Genomic DNA, 26,755 nt, shown 5'->3' with positions numbered 1-26,755 from the left:
ATTATGGCATATGTATGTAGTGAACTTGGGACACAAGGTATGAAGTATACATACAATACAGTTCCAACACAACAATGTAACAAAGTGTGTCTATTGCAGCAAACCTTTATTTATGAATGCATTTCAATGTCTGTCTACATATACGTATAGCGGCTAAGCCTCAAATTGTTTCAAAGCACTAACATTTAACACTGAGCAGTGTCTGAATATAAAACAATTGAGTTGACTGTAGACAGTCCAAACTATAGCTTCCTTGATTTGACAAGAATTTGCAAAGACCAACTGAAAGGAGTATATTCCTAAGCCATCATTGAATACATGGTATTATAACCTTTCTGGACATACTTACACCCATAGCAATCTCTGCATTCTTTTTTCCTTGCTGGCTAAATTGCTGCCATATTTACGTAAATTTCATGCAGTCATTTTGGCACAGGTCAAAAAGACAAAGTGCTATAAGACAAGGTCAAGGAAATTTGACTGCATGCATGACATCATCACTACATCAGTAGCAATGAGAACATGCAGAGCTATTTTTATGCTTGTCTGTCGCTGTCATCTACAAACAGTTGCACTGTATCATAGCTCTAGACGTACACGTACTAAAACGCTAGCGCATGCGTGCATTTGTTAGGAGTTATAGGGCTTTCCCTCACAGAACACTATACAGTACTGTACACTAAAAACGTGAAGTCACCGGCGTGTCAGCTTATCGGAACGAATGGTCGACACAGCAAACCGGAAGTGTATGAAGCGTGGATTTTTTCGTAACTGTAACTACGTATTCTGGAAGTTGACATGATCATAGAAGTTAAATTTGTTTCACAGGCAGATGGCACTCTAGCGCATAGAGCTTCAACAGTCTGTTTGTTTGCTAGCGCTATAGCCATGCAATTAAGCCTATTTATGTAATCTATGGTCTCTTCTGGGACATCCATTTGTGAGCTTCTGAAGACGGTCAACCAACATTTATCGTTTTGTATACATCTAGATATAAGAATTAAGGTTCATTGTTCATTAATTAATTAAATTGCCAAACAACTATACATCTATCTGCACACAAACATGTCAAGCAGAAGCAGCTAGTTGGAACTCACAGAGAATAGAGCGAGAGTTCTACAAGATGTTGTTTATGTTTGGAGTCGAACTTTTGTGTCTATAGGGTGACGAGTGCCTAGAGGTTGATGATCGACCCATGCATGTGTGAATCAGCGAATGTAAAACAGGAACCTTGGTGGATTTTATGGTATTCACTTTGACTGAGCCTGCAAGATCAGTGATTAGATCATGGCACTTGTAACCTCCTTCCTATACAACACGGAAACGTTAGGCGGAGTGCTATTGCTGTACAGATGTTGAAGAGAGGTATATATCTATAAGCAAGAACAGGTAGGTGATGACAGCATGTGCATAGTATACATGTGTGCTATTCAGAACTGCATGCTATAGTCTGGTACATTAATTGTACCTGCAAATATTTTCTGAATGAATTGCGTACTTGTATAATTTTTGTACAATTTGCTTTGCACTTTGCTGATTACACATAGGGTGTGAAGAAGATTCCGTGAGGGGTCGATTTTGGAGTTCAAGTGCATAGCAACAGTCAAACTACAACAAATGGTTTCATGCCTGATCATGGGCGGAACAGGATGCGTATCGGCTATTGCGTTACAACAGACTGCTATATAGTCAGAATGCTCTTTGGGTACAGTACACTTGAAGTCTAAACTCTCGGTAATTATTTGACTAGTTGTATTCAAGTTGTGTTCAAGTTGTGTCTGACTTTCATCATGTTACAAGTGAGTAGAGTGTTTACATTAGCAAACTTTACTGTATCAAAGGCACACATACTGTATCTACAGTACTTGTGGGGAAATGAAAGACAGACAGTTATGATATAACAATATTTGCTACCGGAGTGAACATTGATATGAGTTGTTGCTGTATATAGCATTCTATTGTAGCTGGTAGCTATCCAATCCTATTGGTATTTATTTTTGCTGTCGTGTCGGTGTTTGATGTCTTTATTCTGCTCTAGTTTTTGGTTTTCTTACATTTCATCTTCATGGGATTGTTCAACGTTTCTGTCGTTGCTACAGCATCTAAAAGTTGGTTATCACACTTTGCTGTGTTTGATAAATGTGGTGATCCATTCTGTTTCTTAAGTTTGCACAAAGAATTTAGGAGGATTCTATGAGTATGGTGTGTTTGATGGAAAAACAAACGATGGTCCTGTACCACCTTCAAATCTTTCAACAACTTGCGTTGAGAAGAAAGGAGGAAAGTGGATCGTTGCAATTCAACTGGAAACTGAAGGAGGTACATGTACATAATTAAGATAGTCATTAACAGAGGCGTGTGCAGTGCGTGGGTTTGTAACAAGAATGCTTGTGCTGTGTGTGTGTGTGTGTGTGTGTGTGTGTGTGTGTGTGTGTGTGTGTGTGTGTGTGTGTGTGTTGCTTTGGGTATTGAGTGCATGATTGCTCACGTCATATGCTGTATAATAGATTCAAACAGGACTGTTGCTTACGTAATGGTTTGGAGTGAACTAAACGTGTTGGGCGGTTCCATAGTTACACCATGTCGGCAAATACCAAAGGTATTAGTAATGTAACCTTTCACTTTTCTGGAGGGTTAATTGAAACTTTACATGAAGGTAAAGAATTATGCCCGACTTCTTTTACACCAACCAGGCGGTCAGCTTGGGGGATATCGATTTAAAGTAAGTTAATTTTGCAAAGCCTGCCAATGCTTGTGTATTGTTGGACAGTTGTGGTGTGGTGTGGTGTGATGTGATGGTGGTAGGGTGGTGGTGTGGTGTGGTGTGGTGTGGTGCGATGCGATGCGTTGTGGTGGTGATGGTGTAGTGTGATGTGGTGTGGTGTGGTGTGGTGTGGTGTGGTGTGGTGTGGTGGTGGTATGGTGTAGTGGTATGGTGGTGTGGTGTGGTGTTTTGTGGTGTAGTGGTGGTATGGTGGTGTGGTGTAGTGTGGTATGATACGGTGTGATGCGTTGTGGTGGTGGTGGTGGTGGTGGGGTGTGGTGTGGTGTGGTGGTATGGTGTAGTGTGGTGGTGGTATGGTGTAGTGGTATTATGGTGTGGTGTGGTGTTTTGTGGTGTGGTGGTGGTGTGGTGGTGTGATGATGGTGTGGTGTGGTGGTGTGCTGGTGTGCTGGTGTACTAGTGTGGTGTGGTGGTGGTGTGTGGTGAAGTGGTGGTGTTGTGGTGGTGTGGTGGCATGGTGGTGGTGTAGTGGTGATGTGGTGTGGTGGTGGTGTGGTGGTGTGGTGTGGCATGGTGGTGGTGTGGTGGTGTGGTGTGGTGTGGTGGTGGTGTACACGATGTGTGGTGGTGGTGGTGGTGGTGGTGGTGGTGGTGGTGGTGGTGGTGGTGGTGTGTGTGTGTGTGTGTGTGTGTGTGTGTGTGTGTGTGTGTGTGTGTGTGTTTACGTGCGTGGTTAAATCAAGTGTGTTCTTTTCTTCTTTATTAAGGTGCACGGAGTAAACAAAGACAATCTAATCAGTAATGATTTTCAAACAATTGCTGTCAAACGAGGATCATGCAAAAAAGGTGAAATGACAAGGAAAAACTCTACATCTGAATGTACCGGTCAGAGAATATATTTTGATGTTCAAACTGAAACCATGCAAGAATGTCGCTTTTTGCCACCATGTAGTTATCAAACAACCAGTGGGAATTGCAGTTAATGAGGATAGTTTGGGTGTGGCGTTCAACGTTCGTTTTAGTATACGCACTCATACTTCCTCTTTGACTGTGAGTTATCGGCCACTTCAAGGAAGCTGCAACTGGTGGAATGTTCACAGCAACATTAAGTATTTTTCACAAGGAGTGAGTGGCTTTAAATTTAGTAATTCAGTAATCGAAACAAGTAGTTTGTAATCTTGTCGATTGCTATTGATTTAGAGTCATTTTATAAATGTAACATTGACTGATTGCGTGCGTTGTTCTCGTCATGATTCATGCACATTGAAATGGGGATCTCAGATAAAGCTTGTGGTGAGTGCACAAGATCTGGCATGATGTTGTACCATTTGATTTTCCTTACGTGGTTAGTTAACAATAGATATTAACAATAACTGGTGTGTGTGTGTGTGTGTGTGTGTGTGTGTGTGTGTGTGTGTGTGTGTGTGTGTGTGTGTGTGTGTGTGTGTGTGTGTATTTGTGTGTGTTTGTGTGATGTGTGATGGTATCTACACAGTTATGGACTGCTGCTTTATTAATTGCACAACTGCACTCAGAATCACTCTGGTGTACTTACTACAATACAAGTAGTGTCACGTCCTATCAATTGACATTATATGCATGTTGCCATCAAATGTGAATTGTATGTATGAAGGTGACTGTGCGTTACCATCGACAACGTGAAAGTGACTGTGATGCACAACGAATTGCAATTGTTACTCTTCCTGATAAACCTTCAAGTTAGGCTGCCTCTCAGGTACATAGATGCAATATATTTATTTTATTACTGTTGCTCAATAGATTGCGTTTGTTTAGCGTAGTTTGGAAAAACTAAAAACTGTTTCAAGTTTGAATGATCAATTGGATGTTATCATCAACAATCACGTGACATGACTGTTGATTTTGTTAATCAGAATGCATAAACATATTGGTTTACTGTCATTTAGTTGTAGTTTAAATATTGCTTTTGCAATACCGTGAATTGGTTTACACGTCACAGATTTTTGATTTCCTAGTTAGTCAACTAACTATAATTGCTTTCTCGTTAGCTGTTGCTGATGTTAATGCATATACATGTAGTTGTTCATTTCGACAAAACCCTGTAATTGCAAACGATAATTAGACTGTTCTGATGACAATCTTGTGAACATTGACGGTTTGTGATTGGCTGTTTATCCATTGTTTTGTGGTTGTCATGCACACACACACACACACACACACACACACACACACACACACACACACACACACACACACACACACACACCACATTCATTCACTGTCCGCTACTCATGTACGAGTTCACGACTTCTCTACTGATTAGAATTCAACCATCGCTTGTGTGCTTGTTCATGTGCATAGAGACCAATACGAGAATGACGATCGCCATGACAGATGGCGCATACATGTTGGCTTGTAATTACTCCTTGAGCCATTTGCTGGTGTATGTGTCGTCGTTCTTCTCCTTTTTTTCATTCTCTCATCCTCAAACTTCTTTAGACCAGATGACGCTTTCTTTCTCCAAACCAAACGATTAGATGCCAGTGATTCCCAATTGTCCTGATTGATGCCCACATTCTGCAGATGATGACGCAACATGTCTTTATATCTAAGTTTGTGGCCACCAGTTCTTCTCTTAGCATTTAACAACTGTCCAAAGAACACTTGCTTTGGTAGCCTTCTGTCATTCATTCTTGTGACATGACTGACCCATTGTAGTTGTTGTTTTGTTATCATACATTCAATCCCTGTCATACCAGATCGTTTCAGAACCTCACTATTTGACACTCTTTCACTCCAATGAATTCGCGAGATACAACGCAGACTACTAAGATGGAATTTTTCAAGTTCTTTAATGTTTCTCCTGTAAAGCGTCCATGATTGTGACCCATATAAAAGAGTTGTAAGAATGACTGCTTTGTATACTTTGATTTTAGTTTTTACTTTGATACCTGTTTGACTCCACAGCCTCTTTTGAAGTGCACCATATCATCTGTTGCTTTTTGCAAGCGTGTAGCAATGTCATTATTTACGGTGCAATCATCAGAGATGACACTACCAAGATAAGAAAATGTAGATATTTTCTCTAATGCTTCTTCAGAAGCAAAGACACACACACACACACACACACACACACACACACACACAGCAACACACACACACACACAGCAACACACACACACACACACACACACACACACACACACACACACACACACACACATGAACACACACACATGAACACACACACACACACACACACACATACACACACACACACACACACACACACACACACACACAGCGACACACAGACACACACAGCAACACACACACACACACACACACACACACACACACACACACACACACACACACATGAACACACACACACACACACACACACACACACACACACACACACACACACACACATGAACACACACACACACATACACACACACACACACACACACACACACACACACACACACACACACACACACATGAACACACACACACACACACACACACACACACACACACACACACACACACACACACACACACACACACACACATGAACACACACACACACACACACACACACACACACACACACACACACACACACATAAACACACACACACACACACACACACACACACACACACACACACACACACACACACACACACACATGAACACACACACACACACACACACACACACACACACACACACATGAACACACACACACACACACACACACACACACACACACACACACACACACACACATGAACACACACACACACACACACACACACACACACACACACACACACACACACACACACACACACACACATAAACACACACACACACACACACACACACACACACACACACACACATGAACACACACACACACACACACACACACACACACACACACACACACACACACACATGAACACACACACACACACACACACACACACACACACACACACACACACACACACACACACACACACACACACACACACACACAGCGACACACAGACACACACACAGCAACACACACACACACACACACACACACATGAACACACACACACACACACACACACACACACACACACACACACACACACACACACACACACATGAACACACACACACACACACACACACACACACACACACACACACACACACACACACACACACACATGAACACACACACACACACACACACACACACACACACACACACACACACACACACACACACACACATGAACACACACACACACACACACACACACACACACACACACACACACACACACACACATAAACACACACACATAAACACACACACACACACACACACACACACACACACACACACACACACACACACACACACACACAGCGACACACAGACACACACACAGCAACACACACACACACACACACACACACACACACACACACACACACACACACACATGAACACACACACACACACACACACACACACACACACACACACACACACACAGCGACACACACAGACACACACAGCAACACACACACACACACACACACACACACACACACACACACACACACACACATGAACACACACACACACACACACACACACACACACACACACACACACACACACACACACACACACACATGAACACACACACACACACACACACACACACACACACACATGAACACACACACACACACACACACACACACACACACACACACACACACACACACACACACACACACACATGAACACACACACACACACACACACACACACACACACACACACAGCGACACACACACACACACACACACACACACACACACACAGCGACACACACACACACACACACACAGCAACACACACACACACACACACACACACACACACACACACACACACACACACACACACACACATAAACACACACACACACACACACACACACACACACACACACACACACACACACGTGAACACACACACACAGCGACACACAGACACACACACAGCAACACACACACACACACACACACACACACACACACACACACACACACACACATGAACACACACACACACACACACACACACACACACACACACACACACACACACACACACACACACATAAACAACACACACACACACACACACACACACACACACACACACACACACACACACACACACACACATAAACACACACACACACACACACACACACACACACACACACACACACACACACACACACACACACACACACACATGAACACACACACACAGCGACACACAGACACACACACAGCAACACACACACACACACACACACACACACACACACACACACACACACACACACACACACACACACATGAACACACACACATGAACACACACACACACACACACACACACACACACACACACACACACACACACACACACACACACACAGCGACACACAGACACACACACAGCAACACACACACACACACACACACACACACACACACACACACACACACACACATAAACACACACACACACACACACACACACACACACACACACACACACACACACACACACATGAACACACACACACACACACACACACACACACACACACACACACACACACACACACATGAACACACACACACACACACACACACACACACACACACACACACACACACACATGAACACACACACACACACACACACACACACACACACACACACACACACACACACACACACACACACACACACACACACACATAAACACACACACACACACACACACACACACACACACACACACGAACACACACACACACACACACACACACACACACACACACACACACACACACACACACATGAACACACACACACACACACACACACACACACACACACACACACACACACACACACACACACACACACACACACACACACAGCGACACACAGACACACACACAGCAACACACACACACACACACACACACACACACACATGAACACACACACACACACACACACACACACACACACACACACACACACACACACACACACACATGAACACACACACACACACACACACACACACACACACACACACACACACACACACACACACATGAACACACACACACACACACACACACACACACACACACACACACACACACACATGAACACACACACACACACACACACACACACACACACACACACACACACACACACACACACACACATAAACACACACACATAAACACACACACACACACACACACACACACACACACACACACACACACACACACACACAGCGACACACAGACACACACACAGCAACACACACACACACACACACACACACACACACACACACACACACACACACACACACACATGAACACACACACACACACACACACACACACACACACACACACACACAGCGACACACACAGACACACACAGCAACACACACACACACACACACACACACACACACACACACACACACACACACACACACATGAACACACACACACACACACACACACACACACACACACACACACACACACACACACACACACACACACACACACACACACACACACACACACACACACACATGAACACACACACACACACACACACACACACACACACACACACACATGAACACACACACACACACACACACACACACACACACACACACACACACACACACACACACACACACACACACACACACATGAACACACACACACACACACACACACACACACACACACACACACACACACACACACACACACACACACAGCGACACACACACACACACACACACACACACACACACACAGCGACACACACACACACACACACACACAGCAACACACACACACACACACACACACACACACACACACACACACACACACACACACATAAACACACACACACACACACACACACACACACACACACACACACACACACACACGTGAACACACACACACAGCGACACACAGACACACACACAGCAACACACACACACACACACACACACACACACACACACACACACACACACACACACACACATGAACACACACACACACACACACACACACACACACACACACACACACACACACACACACACACACACACACACACACATAAACACACACACACACACACACACACACACACACACACACACACACACACACACACACACACACACACACACATAAACACACACACACACACACACACACACACACACACACACACACACACACACACACACATGAACACACACACACAGCGACACACAGACACACACACAGCAACACACACACACACACACACACACACACACACACACACACACACACACACACACACACACATGAACACACACACATGAACACACACACACACACACACACACACACACACACACACACACACACACACAGCGACACACACACACACACACAGCAACACACACACACACACACACACACAGCGACACACACACACACACACACACAGCAACACACACACACACACACACACACACACACACACACACACACACACACACACACACACACACACACACGTGAACACACACACACACACACACACACACACACACACACACACACACACACACACACACACACACACACACACACACACACACACACACACACACACACACACACACACACACACACACACAGCGACATACACACAACGGTATGGTATCAGAACAGCTGCTATTGATGAGTTTATTGTCAACATATTGCCATAATAAACTCTACAAAGGCCTTGTGTACCCTGTATCAGGTTTTAGGTTGGGTACACTCGCGCATGCTAGCAAAAAAAGTTGCTGTGACGTCTAGTTTTCTTTCTTTGCGGGATGCCAATACAACTGCATTGTAAATGTATTTGCAATAGCATTTTTGTACACACTGCATGCATGTACTCGGTGTCGCCGCTAGACAGTAGATTCTTTGAAGCAAGTGACACGCTGTGTATCATGCATTCTCCTAACTATAGTGTTGTCATTCATATTCCCTGTTACTGTTTGTCTCTATCTAAAGAAACGAGGCTTATTTGTGCACGACCTGATGGCTGCATTTGTGCGTTTCTGCTGTCTAGCTAGCAGCATATATTGCAGTAATCTCTATCTGCAGCTAGCAGACTCACCAGGCTAGCTATCCTTTTGGTGCAAGCTAGACGTTTAGTAAATCAAAGTACTCGTATTTGAGAGCGTACACTTGTGCGTATGCGACCAGTTTGTGAGCTGCCGTAGAAGCCATGCATGCAGGAAGCGCAGTGGTGATGTTATTTTGCGAGAATCTGCCCTCTAGGCACGTATTTGGCCTCTAGATCCCGTCCACCGCATCAAGTGGGCTTCTTCTACCTCCACTTTCCAATCTGGCAGCGTTTACGTGTCTGAATATTACAAAGGAACTAGTCGAGTGAGACAACGACGTTTAGTCTGGTTGTGTCCACATGCTCCGAGCAGTGCTTTTGGTAAGTGAACGTTTGTTTCGCTACGTTTGCTCTGTTTTCGGTTTTGTTCGGTCGCAAGACGGCTCTGTTTGACGCTGGCCTGACACAACTTCACATTTACTAGACACGTACAGTAGAGTCTACGGCCGGGTTTAGCTCTAGGATCTAGTGAGCAGCGTGTTTGAAACGTGCGTCTGCCCTATCTACGCTGTTTCCTGCCACGTGATGCCTTTGGTGTCTGAATTGAGTAACGAACAAAGACGGGCTCCGCTCTAGTAGAGTTTACGGTGTCTTTATCTATAGAAAGAAAGGTTGAGATTTACTCGCATTCGCGAGACTCACTGTCTAGTTTACGCGTAGTCCACGCTGTTGTTCACATAATTGGCATAGATACCGTCTGTACATGCATGTAAAGAGTATGTTGCGCGCAAAGCGCAGATTTGGACAATCCATAGACAAAACCATGCATCCATACCTAACCCTAACCATAACCCATAAACCTAAACCTACGAAATTACCCAGGAAAAAATAGAATTTATTTTAATTTAATGCACAGTTTGTCCATGCATATATCCGTGCACGCTTTGCGCGTAACATATAAATATACAAGCTTAGGTTGAAAACTAAACAAATGTCGGTGTTTTGCAAGTTGACTGTTTGGAAACGGTTAGAGCTGCAAACTATTGAGTGTCTAGGTAAAGTAGATATGACTAGATACTGACTTCAATTGCAATATCCACTTGTATACGTGTCCTCTAATTAAAGTGGTATAACTGCGCACCGCAACTGCACTGCTGATTCTTAGACACTGTAGACTGTACTGCATGCCTAGGGTTACCAAATACTAGAACAGTAGTAAAGGCTATCTAGAGACCTACCGAATGAATGGTGCATGGTCATACACTAGCTGACTCGATCTCTAGACGACAGATTGATTATGACATGGTTTCTATATATGATCGTACTAAGTTGTTAATTCATGTTGGATATTTTGTAGTTATTTGTTGGAGTTGGTCACTTTGGTGGTGGTCTTGCCAATAAAAATAGTAAGATGTTGTAATCGCTGATGCAATTTGCTACATGCACACAAACACATGTACACTGTTGGGGACACACACACACACACACACACACACACACACACACACACACACACACACACACGCACGCACGCACACACACACACACACACACACACACACACACACAAAAGCAAGATTTGCTACACAGACAGATATAGTTGCATTACCTAAATTTATTCATTGTTTTTCAACAAGCAACTTTACAGCATTTAGTGTCGACGTTTTGTTTTGTTTGTCTACTTGCTTCCTTTTGTTTAATAAATCTACAACAAATTTTAACTTCTACAGCTTGTGAAGTGTATAACCATGATATGAAAGAAAGCGTCCGTCTCAACTACAGTTGCACATCACAAAAGCCAGGTGCAAAATGGCACATTACATTCGCTTGGACATGCAGAAAGGGTCTGGCAAATGTGATGAATCATTGTCTACATGATATCTATTGTGTACGTTGCATTATTGCTACAGCTCATATGAGGACCTGGTCAATCATGTGGAAAGATCTATTTACCTTTGGTGACGTTCAACCAAGTTGTAAAACTTTACCGAAGGTTTTTGTGATGGAGGTTAATTTGAATTATTGTATTGATTTTTATGTTTGTATTTGTATTTGCAGGGTACTGTGAGTGATTCCATAAGTTTGCCTGCACCAATAAAAGAATATGTAGTTTGGGTAAGGTCAATTAAACTGTTGCTATATGTTTCGTATTTATGGATGAATCGATTACTAGACGGATGCATTTCATTTGTGTTTGCACCAAACCGATACAGTGGTTGTACTGCAGATACTCAGCCTAGGTAGTTGCTTATTAGACACCAAGACATCACGATATTGTCTACAAGTAAATTATTATATACTCTAACTTTGTGTTTAGGTGTCTGATTTAAAGAGGCAAACTTCTGCTGTCACATACATAAATAAGTGTAATCAAGTCGGTAAGCCTAATTAAATAAGTAAGATTGATTGTGAAGGAGACTGTACGCTTACATCTACTATTTTAGACTGCGATTGGAGCAATGTACATAAAGGTGACAACAGTGTGGGTAAGTTTGTGAAATGTGGTGTTTGCTTGCCAATGTACACATGTTTGCACTTCAAGTGACTTGCACTATAAATGCCTTAATCCATTAATACATACATATACACGATAACTGGGAACTTGCACACTGTGTGTCACTTTCGAGACATGCCACTAAGCATCAAGACCAGATACTGTTGGTGTGCACAATGTAGTCGTATGTTTAGCTATAAAGAGTATTGGTACTTTACAACCAAATTCAATCATAACTACTAAAACAGTTGACATTACCTGGAACATGTTATTTGCAGAGATTAGTAGTCCAAAGTTGAAACTCGTTGAAGACAAGGTTTTTCTTCATTTCTGCGTCCACATTGATGATCCTAGTCGAGCAGATGATTTCAACAACATTGTGACAGTAACTTTAAACACTCGTCCATATGGTTGCAATTGGAAAGTACCAAAAGTTGCTAATGTGGTGAGGTCACATTATCACACCGAATTCAGCAAGTAAACATAAATGTTGCTGTGCATTTAGAATCTCTATTTTGAAGCTCAAGTGGCAGTACTGAAGGAATCATGTAAACAGTGTTCTGAAACACCAAATATACATTGTGTAACACCGGGTGTAAATATGGCAATTGCAGTGAATACGAAATATGTAAGTTAACAACGTGTATCATATCGTGTATAGTACATGTACTTGCTTATTATACAACTAGGGTTATTAGTACTGTAAAAGAACGATGTGACTGTACTTTGCATTTCAAAGTAGAAACAGATTTTGCTTTCTAAAAATGTGCATGTAAACAGAAATCAACATTAAATCTACATTCTAGACTATTTCTCTTCTGTTTGTTTGTCTTTCTTCTAAACCTATTGCACAGAATTCACCTCTAAGTCAATGATCCGGTTTACAGTATGAGTTAATAACATTAAATCACTGAATGCATAGAAATGTATTATATTACGTGATGTACTGATGGTGTTGACTTTGTTTTATAGAATACACAAAGTTCACTTATTCAATTGTCGGGAAATAAAGTTCCCAGTCCTACAATTCCTTCTACAGATGCACATGTGACCACATCTTTTCCAACTAGAGCTGATCAGCCAATAGTGACAAGTTCAATCACTCCTCTAATTCCAACTACAGCAGCAGTCATCAACACTTCTCTTCCAACTCAAACTACTCATACCAACAGCAACACTTCAGACCTCAATTCTACCAATTGGTCAAGTAAGTTTAACTCAACACCGTAATTCTGGAAATTAATGTGGTAGACTTTGTGAGTCATTCACCAAATGCACTATTTAGACAGTTTTGTATGTAATCACGTGTAGCAAAGCATATATTAATAATGGGGTTATCCATTATTATTATTATTCCTTTTAAAAGCAAAATTATTTTATTTTGCAAAATAGAGTGTTTCTTATACCCCATCTTCATTGAAAAACTTCCAATTTACATGTATTTTCATTTGGTCGTTGCGTTGTGGCTCTATCTTCACATTCAATAAATAGCATTATTACTTACACACCTTCAACCATGTTGACTCACATTATGTTAACTGCACAATAATTTCCAGAATACGGTCTATATGACAAATGTGTCTTTTATTGCCTTGTTCTCTTGAATTGACAACAGGGGATGTTTCACCTCAGACAACTGAACAGATTAATGGAGATGATAACACCATTCCCCTGGCAATCGGAGTAAGCGGGTGCGTTGTTGTCATTGTTCTCATTCTTGTCATTTTGGCTCGTTACATTTACCCCAAAGTAAATCCTCATCAAAGGTCATCACCATCTTATCAGAAACAATCTGGCAAAAACTTTCTTGTTGTTGTTGATGAGGAACGCTCTCAATGTCAAAATAGAGTCACCAACCAAAGAAAGGAGCACGACACCAGCAGAGAGCTTGAGGCAATAGTTATCTATCACCAAGGAAATGAACAGAAGGCACACTACGCACGAAATGTGGTTCTCACAGGTCTTCGTGATATGGGCATTAACTGCACAGCACCTCAATATGAAACTAAGATAAACATTGACATCTCCAGATGGGTACGAGACACCTTGCACAATATCCAAGCTGTTGTAGCTGTCTGTTCAGAAGAATTTTATGATGCATTTTGGTCAGAAAACAAAGTCAGTGACACTGCCAGTGCTATAATCTATGAAATTGCTTCCCAAATTAGACCACAACAAGGAAGACCACTATTTATTTCAGTCATTACAGACAGCAGCGAAGAGAAATATATTCCTGACAACTTTCGTATCAAAGCGCCTAGAATTTGTCTGACATCACTTGATGAGTTTGATAGACTGGTGAGGCTCATAAGGAATGTGCCAGAGTATCAGCTTCCTCCTCTTGGAGTACAATTGAAAGTTCCCAGTCCCACAGATCCAGAAGAAATCAAAAGTATTTATGACCAAAGTCTTGAATTGGCATGGAGGAAAATGGTCAACATCAGGCCTTCGTACTATACGGAAAATGATGACACAGACAGTGATAGTGTGATCTCAGTATAATGTACAGGACTACAGGGAAAGTCACAAGCCTCAGTCTCACTTATAACTGAAAGGAGTATATTCCTAAGCCATCATTGAATACATGGTATTATAACCTTTCTGGACATACTTACACCCATAGCAATCTCTGCATTCTTTTTTCCTTGCTGGCTAAATTGCTGCCATATTTACGTAAATTTCATGCAGTCATTTTGGCACAGGTCAAAAAGACAAAGTGCTATAAGACAAGGTCAAGGAAATTTGACTGCATGCATGACATCATCACTACATCAATAGCAATGAGAACATGCAGAGCTATTTTTATGCTTGTCTGCCGCTGTCATTTACAAAACAGTTGCACTGTATCATAGCTCTAGACGTACACGTACTAAACGCTAGCGCATGCGTGCATTTGTTAGGAGTTATAGGGCTTTTCCTCACAGAACACTATACAGTACTGTACACTAAAAATGTGAAGTCACCGGCGTGTCAGCTTATCGGAACGAATGGTCGACACAGCAAACCGGAAGTGTATGAAGCGTGGGATTTTTTCGTAACTGTATAACTACGTATTCTGGGAGTTGACATGGTCATACAAGTTAAATTTGTTTCACAGGCAGATGGCACTCTAGCGCATAGAGCTTCAACAGTCTGTTCTAGGTGACGTTGCATGCCAACGTTAACTAGAGATGTTAGCTAGCGCTATAGCCATGCAATTAAGCCTATTTATGTAATCTATGGTCTCTTCTGGGACATCCATTTGTGAGCTTCTGAAGACGGTCAACCAACATTTATCGTTTTGTATACATCTAGATATAAGAATTAAGGTTCATTGTTCATTAATTAATTAAATTGCCAAACAACTATACATCTATCTGCACACAAACATGTCAAGCAGAAGCAGCTAGTTGGAACTCACAGAGAATAGAGCGAGAGTTCTACAAGATGTTGTTTATGTTTGGAGTCGAACTTTTGTGTCTATAGGGTGACGAGTGCCTAGAGGTTGATGATCGACCCATGCATGTGTGAATCAGCGAATGTAAAACAGGAACCTTGGTGGATTTTATGGTATTCACTTTGACTGAGCCTGCAAGATCAGTGATTAGATCATGGCACTTGTAACCTCCTTCCTATACAACACGGAAATGTTAGGCGGAGTGCTATTGCTGTACAGATGTTGAAGAGAGGTATATATATATATATATATAAGCAAGAACAGGTAGGTGCATGATGACAGCATGTGCATAGTATACATGTGTACTATTCAGAACTGCATGCTATAGTCTGGTACATTAATTGTACCTGCAAATATTTTCTGAATGAATTGCGTACTTGTATAATTTTTGTACAATTTGCTTTGCATTTTGCTGATTACACATAGGGTGTGAAGAAGATTCCGTGAGGGGCCGATTTTGGAGTTCAAGTGCATAGCAACAGTCAAACTACAACAAATGGTTTCATGCCTGATCATGGGCGGAACAGGATGCGTATAGGCTATTGCATTACAACAGACTGCTATATAGTCAGAATGCTCTTTGGGTACAGTACACTTGAAGTCTGAACTCTCAGTAATTATTTGACTAGTTGTATTCAAGTTGTGTCTGACTTTCATCATGCTACAAGTGAGTAGAGTGTTTACATTAACAAACTTTACTGTATCAAAGGCACACGTACTGTATCTACAGTACTTGTGGGGAAATGAAAGACAGACAGTTATGATATAACAATATTTGCTACCGGAGTGAACGTTGATATGAGTTGTTGCTGTATATAGCATTCTATTGTAGCTGGTAGCTATCCAATCCTATTGGTATTTATTTTTGCTGTCGTGTCGGTGTTTGATGTCTTTATTCTGCTCTAGTTTTTGGTTTTCTTACATTTCATCTTCATGGGATTGTTCAACGTTTCTGTCGTTGCTACAGCATCTAAAAGTTGGTTATCACACTTTGCTGTGTTTGATAAATGCGGTGATCCATTCTGTTTCTTAAGTTTGCACGAAGAATTTAGGAGGATTCTATGAGTATGGTGTGTTTGATGGAAAAACAAACGATGGTCCTGTACCACCTTCAAATCTTTCAACAACTTGCGTTGAGAAGAAAGGAGGAAAGTGGATCATTGCAATTCAACTGGAAACTGAAGGAGGTACATGTACATAATTAAGATAGTCATTAACAGAGGCGTGTGCAGTGCGTGGGTTTGTAACAAGAATGCTTGTGCTGTGTGTGTGTGTGTGTGTGTGTGTGTGTGTGTGTGTGTGTGTGTGTGTGTGTGTGTGTGTGTGTGTGTGTTGCTTTGGGTATTGAGTGCATGATTGCTCACGTCATATGCTGTATAATAGATTCAAACAGGACTGTTGCTTACGTAATGGTTTGGAGTGAACTAAACGTGTTGGGCGGTTCCATAGTCACACCATGTCGGCAAATACCAAAGGTATTAGTAATGTAACCTTTCACTTTTCTGGAGGGTTAATTGAAACTTTACATGAAGGTAAAGAATTATGCCCGACTTCTTTTACACCAACCAGGCGGTCAGCTTGGGGGATATCGATTTAAAGTAAGTTAATTTTGCAAAGCCTGCCAATGCTTGTGTATTGTCGGACAGTTGTGGTGTGGTGTGGTGTGATGTGATGGTGGTAGGGTGGTGGTGTGGTGTGGTGTGATGTGATGGTGGTAGGGTGGTGGTGTGGTGTGGTGTGGTGTGATGCGTTGTGGTGGTGATGGTGTAGTGTGATGTGGTGTGGTGTGGTGTGGTGGTGGTATGGTGTAGTGGTATTGTGGTGTGGTGTGGTGGTGGTATGGTGGTGTGGTGTGGTGGTGGTGTGATGTGGTGTGATGATGGTGTGGTGTGCTGGTGTGCTGGTGTACTAGTGTGGTGTGATGGTGGTGTGTGGTGAAGTGGTGGTGTTGTGGTATAGTGTGGTGTGGTGGTGGTGTGGTGGCGTGGTGGTGGTGTAGTGGCGATGTGGTGTGGTGGTGGTGTGGTGTGGTGTGGTGGTGGTGTGGTGGTATGGTGTGGTGTGGCATGGTGGTGGTGTGGTGTGGTGGTGGTGTACACGATGTGTGGTGGTGGTGGTGGTGGTGGTGGTGTGTGTGTGTGTGTGTGTGTGTGTGTGTGTGTCTGTGTGTGTGTGTTTACGTGCGTGGTTAAATCAAGTGTGTTCTTTTCTTCTTTATTAAGGTGCACGGAGTAAACAAAGACAATCTAATCAGTAATGATTTTCAAACAATTGCTGTCAAACGAGGATCATGCAAAAAAGGTGAAATGACAAGGAAAAACTCTACATCTGAATGTACCGGTCAGAGAATATATTTTGATGTTCAAACTGAAACCATGCAAGAATGTCGCTTTTTGCCACCATGTAGTTATCAGACAACCAGTGGGAATTGCAGTTAATGAGGATAGTTTGGGTGTGGCGTTCAACGTTCGTTTTAGTATACGCACTCATACTTCCTCTTTGACTGTGAGTTATCGGCCACTTCAAGGAAGCTGCAACTGGTGGAATGTTCACAGCAACATTAAGTATTTTTCACAAGGAGTGAGTGGCTTTAAATTTAGTAATTCAGTAATCGAAACAAGTTGTTTGTAATCTTGTTGATTGCTATTGATTTAGAGTCATTTTATAAATGTAACATTGACTGATTGCGTGCGTTGTTCTCGTCATGATTCATGCACATTGAAATGGGGATCTCAGATAAAACTTGTGGTGAGTGCACAAGATCTGGCATGATGTTGTACCATTTAATTTTCCTTACGTGGTTAGTTAACAATAGATATTAACAATAACTGGTGGTGTGTGTGTGTGTGTGTATTTGTGTGTGTTTGTGTGATGTGTGATGGTATCTACACAGTTATGGACTGCTGCTTTATTAATTGCACAACTGCACTCAGAATCACTCTGGTGTACTTACTACAATGCAAGTAGTGTCACGTCCTATCAATTGACATTATATGCATGTTGCCATCAAATGTGAATTGTATGTATGAAGGTGACTGTACGTTACCATCGACAACGTGAAAGTGACTGTGATGCACAACGAATTGCAATTGTTACTCTTCCTGATAAACCTTCAAGTTAGGCTGCCTTTCAGGTACATAGATGCAATATATTTATTTTATTACTGTTGCTCAATAGATTGCATTTGTTTAGCGTAGTTTGGAAAAACTAAAAACTGTTTCAAGTTTGAATGATCAATTGGATGTTATCATCAACAATCACGTGACATGACTGTTGATTTTGTTAATCAGAATGCATAAACATATTGGTTTACTGTCATTTAGTTGTAGTTTAAATATTGCTTTTGCCATACCGTGAATTGGTTTACACGTCACAGATTTTTGATTCCTTTCCTTCAGTTGAATCTATTGGCACAAAAGAATTAATATGGCTGTATGATGTTAAAGATATGTTTGCATATATGCATGGACGCTAGCAGAATCTTACCACTGATCAGTTCCACTTCTTGTCCATTTTCCCAAGCAGAAACCAACTCTTTCATTACATTCAATCTGCTGGTGAAATTGACTCCTGATGCTTCTGAAGCTAAACTAGCAAGTTTGGTAGCAATCTTTGAAGCTTGATGGAATTTTTCAAACTGCAACACGGACACGTGCTAATTTATGTAACAGTTGAGAATCACTTTGACAACGCACCCGAGAGTGTACTTTCCTTGATGGTGTTTCAAAGCTAACGATGGTTGCTGTAGACGGGCTCTGATGAGCAATAGGTGAAAATGCTCTGTAGTTAGATTTGTAGTAATCTAAAGACCATCTTCTGTCACAAAGTTCTTCAGTGAACATGTTCAATCCGAGATCAGATCGAGCTGCCAGTATGTGACGACAAGGCAACCTCATTGACTGCCAAGTCATGCACTGGCATGTTGTGGGGGTGACTACTATTGAACTATCGTTGTATGCAACATGGTAATGTTGGTTGCCATCATTTGTGAGCTGTACCTTTGTCTTCATATCCATCTGTTTGGCAACAAATCTGTAGGCATAAGGTGTAAGATACTTCATGTAGTTAATCAGTGCTGCATCAGTGATATAATGGTATGTTACAGGGACTTTGAGAGTAGACAGGCTTGCTTGATAGTCTCGTTCTGATCGAAGCACTCGTAAAATAAGAAAGAACTTGTCAACAAATGTTTCTAGTGATGAGTACCGTGAAATTACTGATTTTAACTTTGCATTCAGGGACTCCAATCTATTGTTGGTATTGTTGAAGAAATTCCCTGTGCTATACTTCATCCCCATCGTCCACTGCTTCCTAATAGGGTGCCACTGATCATCAAAATACTTCAACACAATCAGAGGAGCTCAATTTTGAAACTGCCTATACAGATCCAAGTACTTTTTTTCACTTGGAGCATAGGCCATTTGCTGTACCATTTCAAAGCATGTGCTTCGCTGGCCAGAGGTAATGCCCATCTTCTCCATCGTTATCTCTCTTCGAAATGATCGCAATGTGTGGTATAAGCATATCAAAATAGCAGCAGAAGGGAAACTGGCAGCAAGATCATCTCTCTCTGTCATGTCTTTATCAGCCATTATCACTCTTACAGACTTCCATTCAGGATTTTCTTTGAAAATATTTGCTACACATGTAATTGATACATTGGATTCTTCTAATAACAAGAATGCAGCAGCCACTTCAGAATGGCCATCGCCATCTTCTATAAGCATTATATAAATCTCAAGTCCAGCAGCTTGTAAGTTGCATCAACACATAGTAGTTCTGGGTATGCTGAAACGCCTGCTTCATCTCCTCATCCTGAAAGAAGATGCCTTGCAACACGTTATTGTCACTGACGACAACATCCACACTAGCTCCTACAAGCAAAACACCACAACGTACAAAAAATGCAACTTCAAGGAGAGCTGTTCATAACAGCCATGTACCGTATTTGTCTGTCAGTTGCTTTACAGCTGTATTTAAATCGTTTCTTGTCTTTCCTGCTCTCATGCCAGTACTAATATTGCTCAAGTCTTTTAGCAGCACTATGTTTCCTGTCATTTCTGCCAGCTTGTTCTGAATCATTTTTTATTTGCTTTTAGTTCTATTGGCTTTCAGCTTCTTCCTTTGCTTCTAATGGTAGCTTTCTCTGACTAGGCAGTTGTTTGAATAGTTCCTGTACATGTTTATAATATTCAAATAATACTATTTAGTATTAATGCAGCTACCATATTGGTGAATACCGTATTGTCTCTAACATAAACACAGGTCTCCAATACAGTTACGTCTCCAATAAAAGCACACTACGGGACCTCATACAAAGAATGAAAGGCACAGTCTCCATTATAAGCACGCATCTTGCAAAGTACCTATTACCAGTAGTCAAACGTAATGTATTGGATGGTAATAAATGATAGCTAAATTGTATTGCTAATGTAACCCATGTTGAGTTAAACAACATTGAAATTACATAAGACACAGTCTGGTCTCTAATAAAGTCACATCTATCAGGCCCTTTGAAAAATTAAGGACGTGTTTATGTTAGAGATAATATGGTATGTGTTGGTACAGTACATGTACATGTACAAGATGAATTAATTATTCTTACTCCTGATATTTCATGATTATGGCTCTCTTTAAATCTTCGCACAACTAGTGATTGACCATCTTCAGAAGCTCTTAGGGACAATTCAAATGGGCAGTCTTTCCTAAAAGTCCCGTTGATGGAAAGCACAAAGAAAAAACACAAAACACAATGAAAATGTAAGTGGAAAATTAAATGAAAAACTGTGTTGAGTGCAAATACTAAAGTTATAAAATTTGAAAAATTTGCATTAGCAAAAATTCTGGTATCAATTAATTAAGCTTATGTGCAGTTTGGTGTGTTTGCTTATCCTTTGAAGTTTATTTTTAGTACTGTATGTACAAGGAATATTTAATTATGGTTTGTTATGGAATTGATCGTAAAGCCTACATCTTAGGGAAATCCTGTTGCTCTTTTATGGCTTGCATACTGAACTCAAGTCAGGCAACACTCACAAATAACGTTTCTTTGCACTCCGGTACAGAAGTAACAGCAGGATGAAATTTTTGGTGTGTTTTTAAATGTAGGAATTGTGGTTGCATAAAACTACAAAAATAATATGTAATGATATAGAAATATGTTTCAGGTTGAATTTTACAAAACAAATCAACCAGAGGTCTGAAATTGTACTCCAACAATTGTTGATATTAATTGTACTGTTGACTAGTTAATATTAAATGTGGTAATTTTCAAATTTGCCTAAGAATTGTAGAATATAGAATTTCAAATGCATCTACATTGCCACTCTGATTCAAACTAATAGATGAGAGAGAATCTTAGCATTTTTACCCAGCCCGTGCCTTGCTGTATTTTGAACATGCTTCATTGAAAGACGTTTTTGTCTTTAGAAAGTGTGAAGAAAGAATGAAGACGGTAAAGCAGCAATGATGTATACCTGGTATATTTATGTATTTTCAATAGTGTAGTACAGTACTGTGCAGATGTAACACTACATCAAAGGTTTCACTGATCAACTATTTATTACAGTATTTGCCGAGCGTAGTTAATTACTGTTTCTTTTACATTTGTTCTTTTTATCTGAGACTACTGTATGTACAGTATTTTAGCCTGGGGCCACAATTTGACCCATCACCATGGAAAAGTGTAGGTCCTTGGATTCCTAAACAATTGCTAACGCTCAAGCTGCACTTACGATGTAGACCGCTTTCCTTCTCCACGGGCAGCGAATTTTTTGCCTCCGTGAATGCAGCTATACGTGATCTCGTAGTATGTAATTGCGTCAGAAAGGGTCGATTGATTCGCTTCCGGGCAGCCTCAACACTTCTCGAGTCTCTTCTCCATAATTTTGTATATGTTGATGACTCATACACCGACAATCGCTCTTGTAGGTCAGCGAATGAGTTGAATCTTTTCCCAACAGAAAAGAATGCGGAATCAGTCGGACTTCCCGCCATTCGTCGCTTCTAATTAGCATGACATCATCGGTCACGTGCAAACTACCGCACTCCCAAGTCCTCCGCATCCAGGACCGGTACCGGCTCCCTAGCCACTTCGATAATCATACGGGAACCAGATACGACAGCGCCATTTAGCATGGCTGCGCCACGCCACTGTTGGAGAGAAGACTACCTCAGAGAGTGTCTTATATTCTCCGTACAACATGCTTTGAAATAATGTCACTGTTAAATGAATCAGATTTCTACAAGTTCTATTAATTAAACTTCCATTTTTGGGGCGGCGGTCTGGAACTTCGAGGCTACTGACACGCTTGAATCTAATGTGTTATTTTAGTAGTTTTGTGCAGTCAGGTCTGCATCTGTAAACAGTATATCTGCATATCTACCTAATTAGGTACTATGACACCCTAAGGTTATACTGTAAGTGTGAATAAAAATTCCATGAATATCAATTCATTTAGTGCAGCTTTTACAACACAACAGTGGAATACAAAGTACCCAATAATTATTGTATCCATGTACTACCGTATAGCCGATTATTTCTATGATATTTCTGCGAATTCTGCGAAGAAATCACGGAGCGCACAAATAATTAAAATTCCACAAATATTCCGGCCTATATCCTCTTGGCAGTCACTGCTCTGACACAACATACATGTATGTGTACCAGTAACTGTCTTCCTGGCTGAAACACAGAAATTTAATTTGCAGCAATTAAAACTTTTGTCTAAATTCTCAAATTGCAGAAATTTAAGAAATAACCGGTTATACAGTAACATATAGACATTAAAATATACCACAAATACAAATTTGTTGCATTAGAGACTTTCGTTACATTGTTGTAATCTTTTAATTAATTAATAATTAACTTAAACTGTACTTAGTACTTAGTATCTTGTGCTCAAGCTACATCACAACATACATACAGTATATCATAACATGATTGCTATGACAATTGAAAAAGTGACCATTTAGTGAAGATTATTAAAAAAACAGTCCAACTGCAAGGGCATGGCGAATACTTTAGACGTAATAGTTACACAGCAAATTCATCAGCAGTGTCAACACTGCAAGTGTCCAACGGTTCATTTGGGTAGACTCTGCTGATTTGTTTGTTGGGTTGTTCTTTGTCTTTTGGCCAGTGGTAGAATTTCATAACGTGCATAATACAAGGCGAATAATCAACTTCATCGTTCATTTGAAACATAACCGGTATGCATTTACGCTCAAACTCTCTTGGATTCCACAATAGACATTGAATACAGTGACACAAAGTACGTAACTCTTGAGAGTGATGATCACCCGCTAGATCGTTGGGTTGATTGTTGAAAATTTCATACAGCTCTTTACTGCATATGTAGATAATGTAGTCTGCATGTCTAATGTGTGTACTTGCATGCCCATTGTGAGATATCCCTTGCCACTGCATTCTCTTCAAATTCATGAGAAGTTGCATTAATTCCACTCTTTTCTCTGACTGTAATGAACACGACGCAACACATCTGTGCATGATCTTTGTTGACAGTCGAATATACAAACAAAACACAAGATCGTCTAGCAGAAGTAAGCCATTCGCAATCGCAATCCGGTCTTCTGCAAATACCAAAAATGGTTGGTTGACATGACTCAATCTCGCATCTTGATATTGAAAGATCTAAATTTGAGTAAAATATTCTATTGACATCTATACTGTATATACAAAGATTAAACGTCTGTCTGTCTGTCTGTCTGTCTGTCTGTCTGTCTGTCTGTCCGCCTGGTTTGCCTGTCTGCCCAACTTTGTTCCCAATCTCTTTCCAATCTCCCAATCTTTCTTCTGGCTCACTCACATACACAACCGTCCACTCATTCACATTCCTATTCACCCGCCCGCCCGCCCGCTCGCCCACACACCCACACACCCTCACACACACACACACACACACACACACACACACACACACACACCCACACACACACACACACACACACACACACACACACACACACACACACACACACACACACACCACATGCATTCCTTACTTGGTAGCTTATTACACCTGTTGGACCGCTTTCGATGTATAGAGACACAAGCTCCCACCACAAATACAATTAGAAGAAACAACGTTGAAACAGGTACTGCAATCCTCCAACTTGAAATACTTGAATTGTCGGTTGAAACAGTTAGATTAACAGGCTTGCTCTATAAATGGACATTATTGATATCAAAACCAATCTAAACATCATGCCAAGTTCAACATCATACCACACCTATAGTCACATCCTAGTATCTCAAACTAAATAGTTGACTTTTTCCTTAATTAATTAATCTGCAATCACAATTATCGTTACCCTCACAGCCACTATGATTAACTCGCCAGTCTACCTAAGACTTCTAAAATATAAGAAATAAACATTTTAATAATTACCAACAACAGTAACAAATTTAATCTTACTCCTGATGGAATTAATGAAACATCATTCTTAGGTAAATGTTTACTAGGAGAACAAAGAAACTTGTGACAGCATTGTCTGTCAGGTATCCAGTCTGTCAGGTATCCAGTCTGTCAGTAAAACATTTTACATTTTTAGTGTACAGTACTGTACAGTGTTCCGCGAGCTATAACTATTCTAGCAAATGCACGCATGCGCTATACCGTTTTAGTACGTACATGTACGTTTGTGGACTAATCATGTTATCAAGCTTTAAATAGCTATATGATACAGTGCAACTGTTTTGTAGATGACAGCGACAGACAAGCATAAAAATAGCTCTGCATGTTCTCATTGCTACTGATATAGTGATGATGTCATGCATGCAGTCAAATTTCCTTGACCTTG

At 41.2% G+C, this 26,755-nt stretch overlaps 3 protein-coding genes, 1 long non-coding RNA gene and 1 pseudogene across 11 annotated transcripts; 3 read left to right on the top strand and 2 right to left on the bottom strand.

The window, feature by feature from the left end:
• The first annotated feature begins 637 nt into the window (after nucleotides 1–637).
• Nucleotides 638–4,842, top strand: LOC134196736 (uncharacterized). Of its 5 annotated transcripts, none has more exons than XM_062665956.1 (12): nucleotides 638–746; nucleotides 1,163–1,688; nucleotides 1,751–1,799; nucleotides 2,039–2,108; nucleotides 2,167–2,319; nucleotides 2,508–2,599; nucleotides 2,657–2,722; nucleotides 3,493–3,610; nucleotides 3,678–3,850; nucleotides 3,926–4,018; nucleotides 4,359–4,460; nucleotides 4,520–4,842. In XM_062665956.1, the coding sequence occupies exons 2-11, from the start codon at nucleotides 1,618–1,620 to the stop codon at nucleotides 4,446–4,448; spliced, it is 975 nt and encodes a 324-aa protein (XP_062521940.1). In that variant the 5' UTR covers nucleotides 638–746; nucleotides 1,163–1,617; the 3' UTR covers nucleotides 4,449–4,460; nucleotides 4,520–4,842. The 5 variants fall into 5 exon arrangements, with proteins under 5 accessions (XP_062521940.1, XP_062521939.1, XP_062521941.1 ...); XM_062665955.1 differs by having other exon boundaries at nucleotides 638–1,389; nucleotides 1,548–1,688; XM_062665957.1 differs by having other exon boundaries at nucleotides 638–1,688; nucleotides 4,525–4,842.
• Nucleotides 4,843–11,277: 6,435 nt separating this feature from the next.
• LOC134196552 (uncharacterized) lies at nucleotides 11,278–16,301 on the top strand. Of its 2 annotated transcripts, XM_062665707.1 has the most exons (11): nucleotides 11,278–11,384; nucleotides 12,361–12,409; nucleotides 12,734–12,847; nucleotides 12,914–12,996; nucleotides 13,062–13,118; nucleotides 13,321–13,381; nucleotides 13,448–13,489; nucleotides 13,776–13,942; nucleotides 14,003–14,125; nucleotides 14,470–14,704; nucleotides 15,113–16,299. In XM_062665707.1, the coding sequence occupies exons 1-11, from the start codon at nucleotides 11,364–11,366 to the stop codon at nucleotides 15,997–15,999; spliced, it is 1,839 nt and encodes a 612-aa protein (XP_062521691.1). In that variant the 5' UTR covers nucleotides 11,278–11,363; the 3' UTR covers nucleotides 16,000–16,299. The 2 variants fall into 2 exon arrangements, with proteins under 2 accessions (XP_062521691.1, XP_062521690.1); XM_062665706.1 differs by having other exon boundaries at nucleotides 12,734–12,996; nucleotides 15,113–16,301.
• Nucleotides 16,302–17,463: 1,162 nt separating this feature from the next.
• LOC134196554 (uncharacterized) lies at nucleotides 17,464–20,368 on the top strand. Of its 3 annotated transcripts, none has more exons than XM_062665710.1 (10): nucleotides 17,464–17,517; nucleotides 17,840–17,909; nucleotides 17,968–18,120; nucleotides 18,317–18,408; nucleotides 18,466–18,531; nucleotides 19,156–19,273; nucleotides 19,341–19,513; nucleotides 19,589–19,681; nucleotides 19,965–20,066; nucleotides 20,126–20,368. In XM_062665710.1, exons 2-9 carry the CDS (start codon nucleotides 17,867–17,869, stop codon nucleotides 20,052–20,054), a joined length of 828 nt encoding a protein of 275 aa, XP_062521694.1. In that variant the 5' UTR covers nucleotides 17,464–17,517; nucleotides 17,840–17,866; the 3' UTR covers nucleotides 20,055–20,066; nucleotides 20,126–20,368. The 3 variants fall into 3 exon arrangements, with proteins under 3 accessions (XP_062521694.1, XP_062521693.1, XP_062521692.1); XM_062665709.1 differs by having other exon boundaries at nucleotides 17,510–17,600; nucleotides 20,131–20,368; XM_062665708.1 differs by having other exon boundaries at nucleotides 17,510–17,600.
• A 311-nt stretch (nucleotides 20,369–20,679) lies between these two features.
• On the bottom strand, nucleotides 20,680–23,929 carry LOC134196787 (zinc finger SWIM domain-containing protein 3-like; annotated as a pseudogene).
• Nucleotides 23,930–24,764: 835 nt separating this feature from the next.
• Nucleotides 24,765–26,447, bottom strand: LOC134196716 (uncharacterized). Its single transcript, XR_009972559.1, has 3 exons — nucleotides 26,181–26,447; nucleotides 25,958–26,117; nucleotides 24,765–25,586 (listed from the first exon to the last, which is right to left on the bottom strand). It is a non-coding gene; the product is annotated as an uncharacterized LOC134196716 (long non-coding RNA).
• Between the last annotated feature and the right edge of the window lie 308 nt (nucleotides 26,448–26,755).

The sequence above is a fragment of the Corticium candelabrum genome, chromosome 21 (genome assembly GCF_963422355.1).
Source record: "Corticium candelabrum chromosome 21, ooCorCand1.1, whole genome shotgun sequence".
NCBI classification, from domain to species: domain Eukaryota; kingdom Metazoa; phylum Porifera; class Homoscleromorpha; order Homosclerophorida; family Plakinidae; genus Corticium; species Corticium candelabrum.
Note: the sequence above shows the minus strand (reverse complement) of the source record. Positions and strands in the feature narration are given on the sequence as shown.

Bases quoted from the DNA above. Each gene is read 5' to 3' on its own strand.
- LOC134196736 (XM_062665956.1), top strand. From the start codon at position 1,618: ATGGTTTCATGCCTGATCATGGGCGGAACAGGATGCGTATCGGCTATT. The intron at 2,109-2,166 runs GTTGGTTATCAC...CTGTTTCTTAAG, and splicing joins CGTTGCTACAGCATCTAAAA to TTTGCACAAAGAATTTAGGA. The intron at 2,723-3,492 runs GTAAGTTAATTT...TTCTTTATTAAG, and splicing joins TTGGGGGATATCGATTTAAA to GTGCACGGAGTAAACAAAGA.
- LOC134196552 (XM_062665706.1), top strand. From the start codon at position 11,364: ATGCTCCGAGCAGTGCTTTTG. The intron at 13,490-13,775 runs GTAAGTTTGTGA...TGTTATTTGCAG, and splicing joins TAAAGGTGACAACAGTGTGG to AGATTAGTAGTCCAAAGTTG. The intron at 13,943-14,002 runs GTGAGGTCACAT...CTGTGCATTTAG, and splicing joins TACCAAAAGTTGCTAATGTG to AATCTCTATTTTGAAGCTCA.
- LOC134196554 (XM_062665709.1), top strand. The intron at 19,274-19,340 runs GTCAGAGAATAT...GCCACCATGTAG, and splicing joins CTCTACATCTGAATGTACCG to TTATCAGACAACCAGTGGGA. The intron at 19,682-19,964 runs GTGAGTGCACAA...GTATGTATGAAG, and splicing joins GATCTCAGATAAAACTTGTG to GTGACTGTACGTTACCATCG.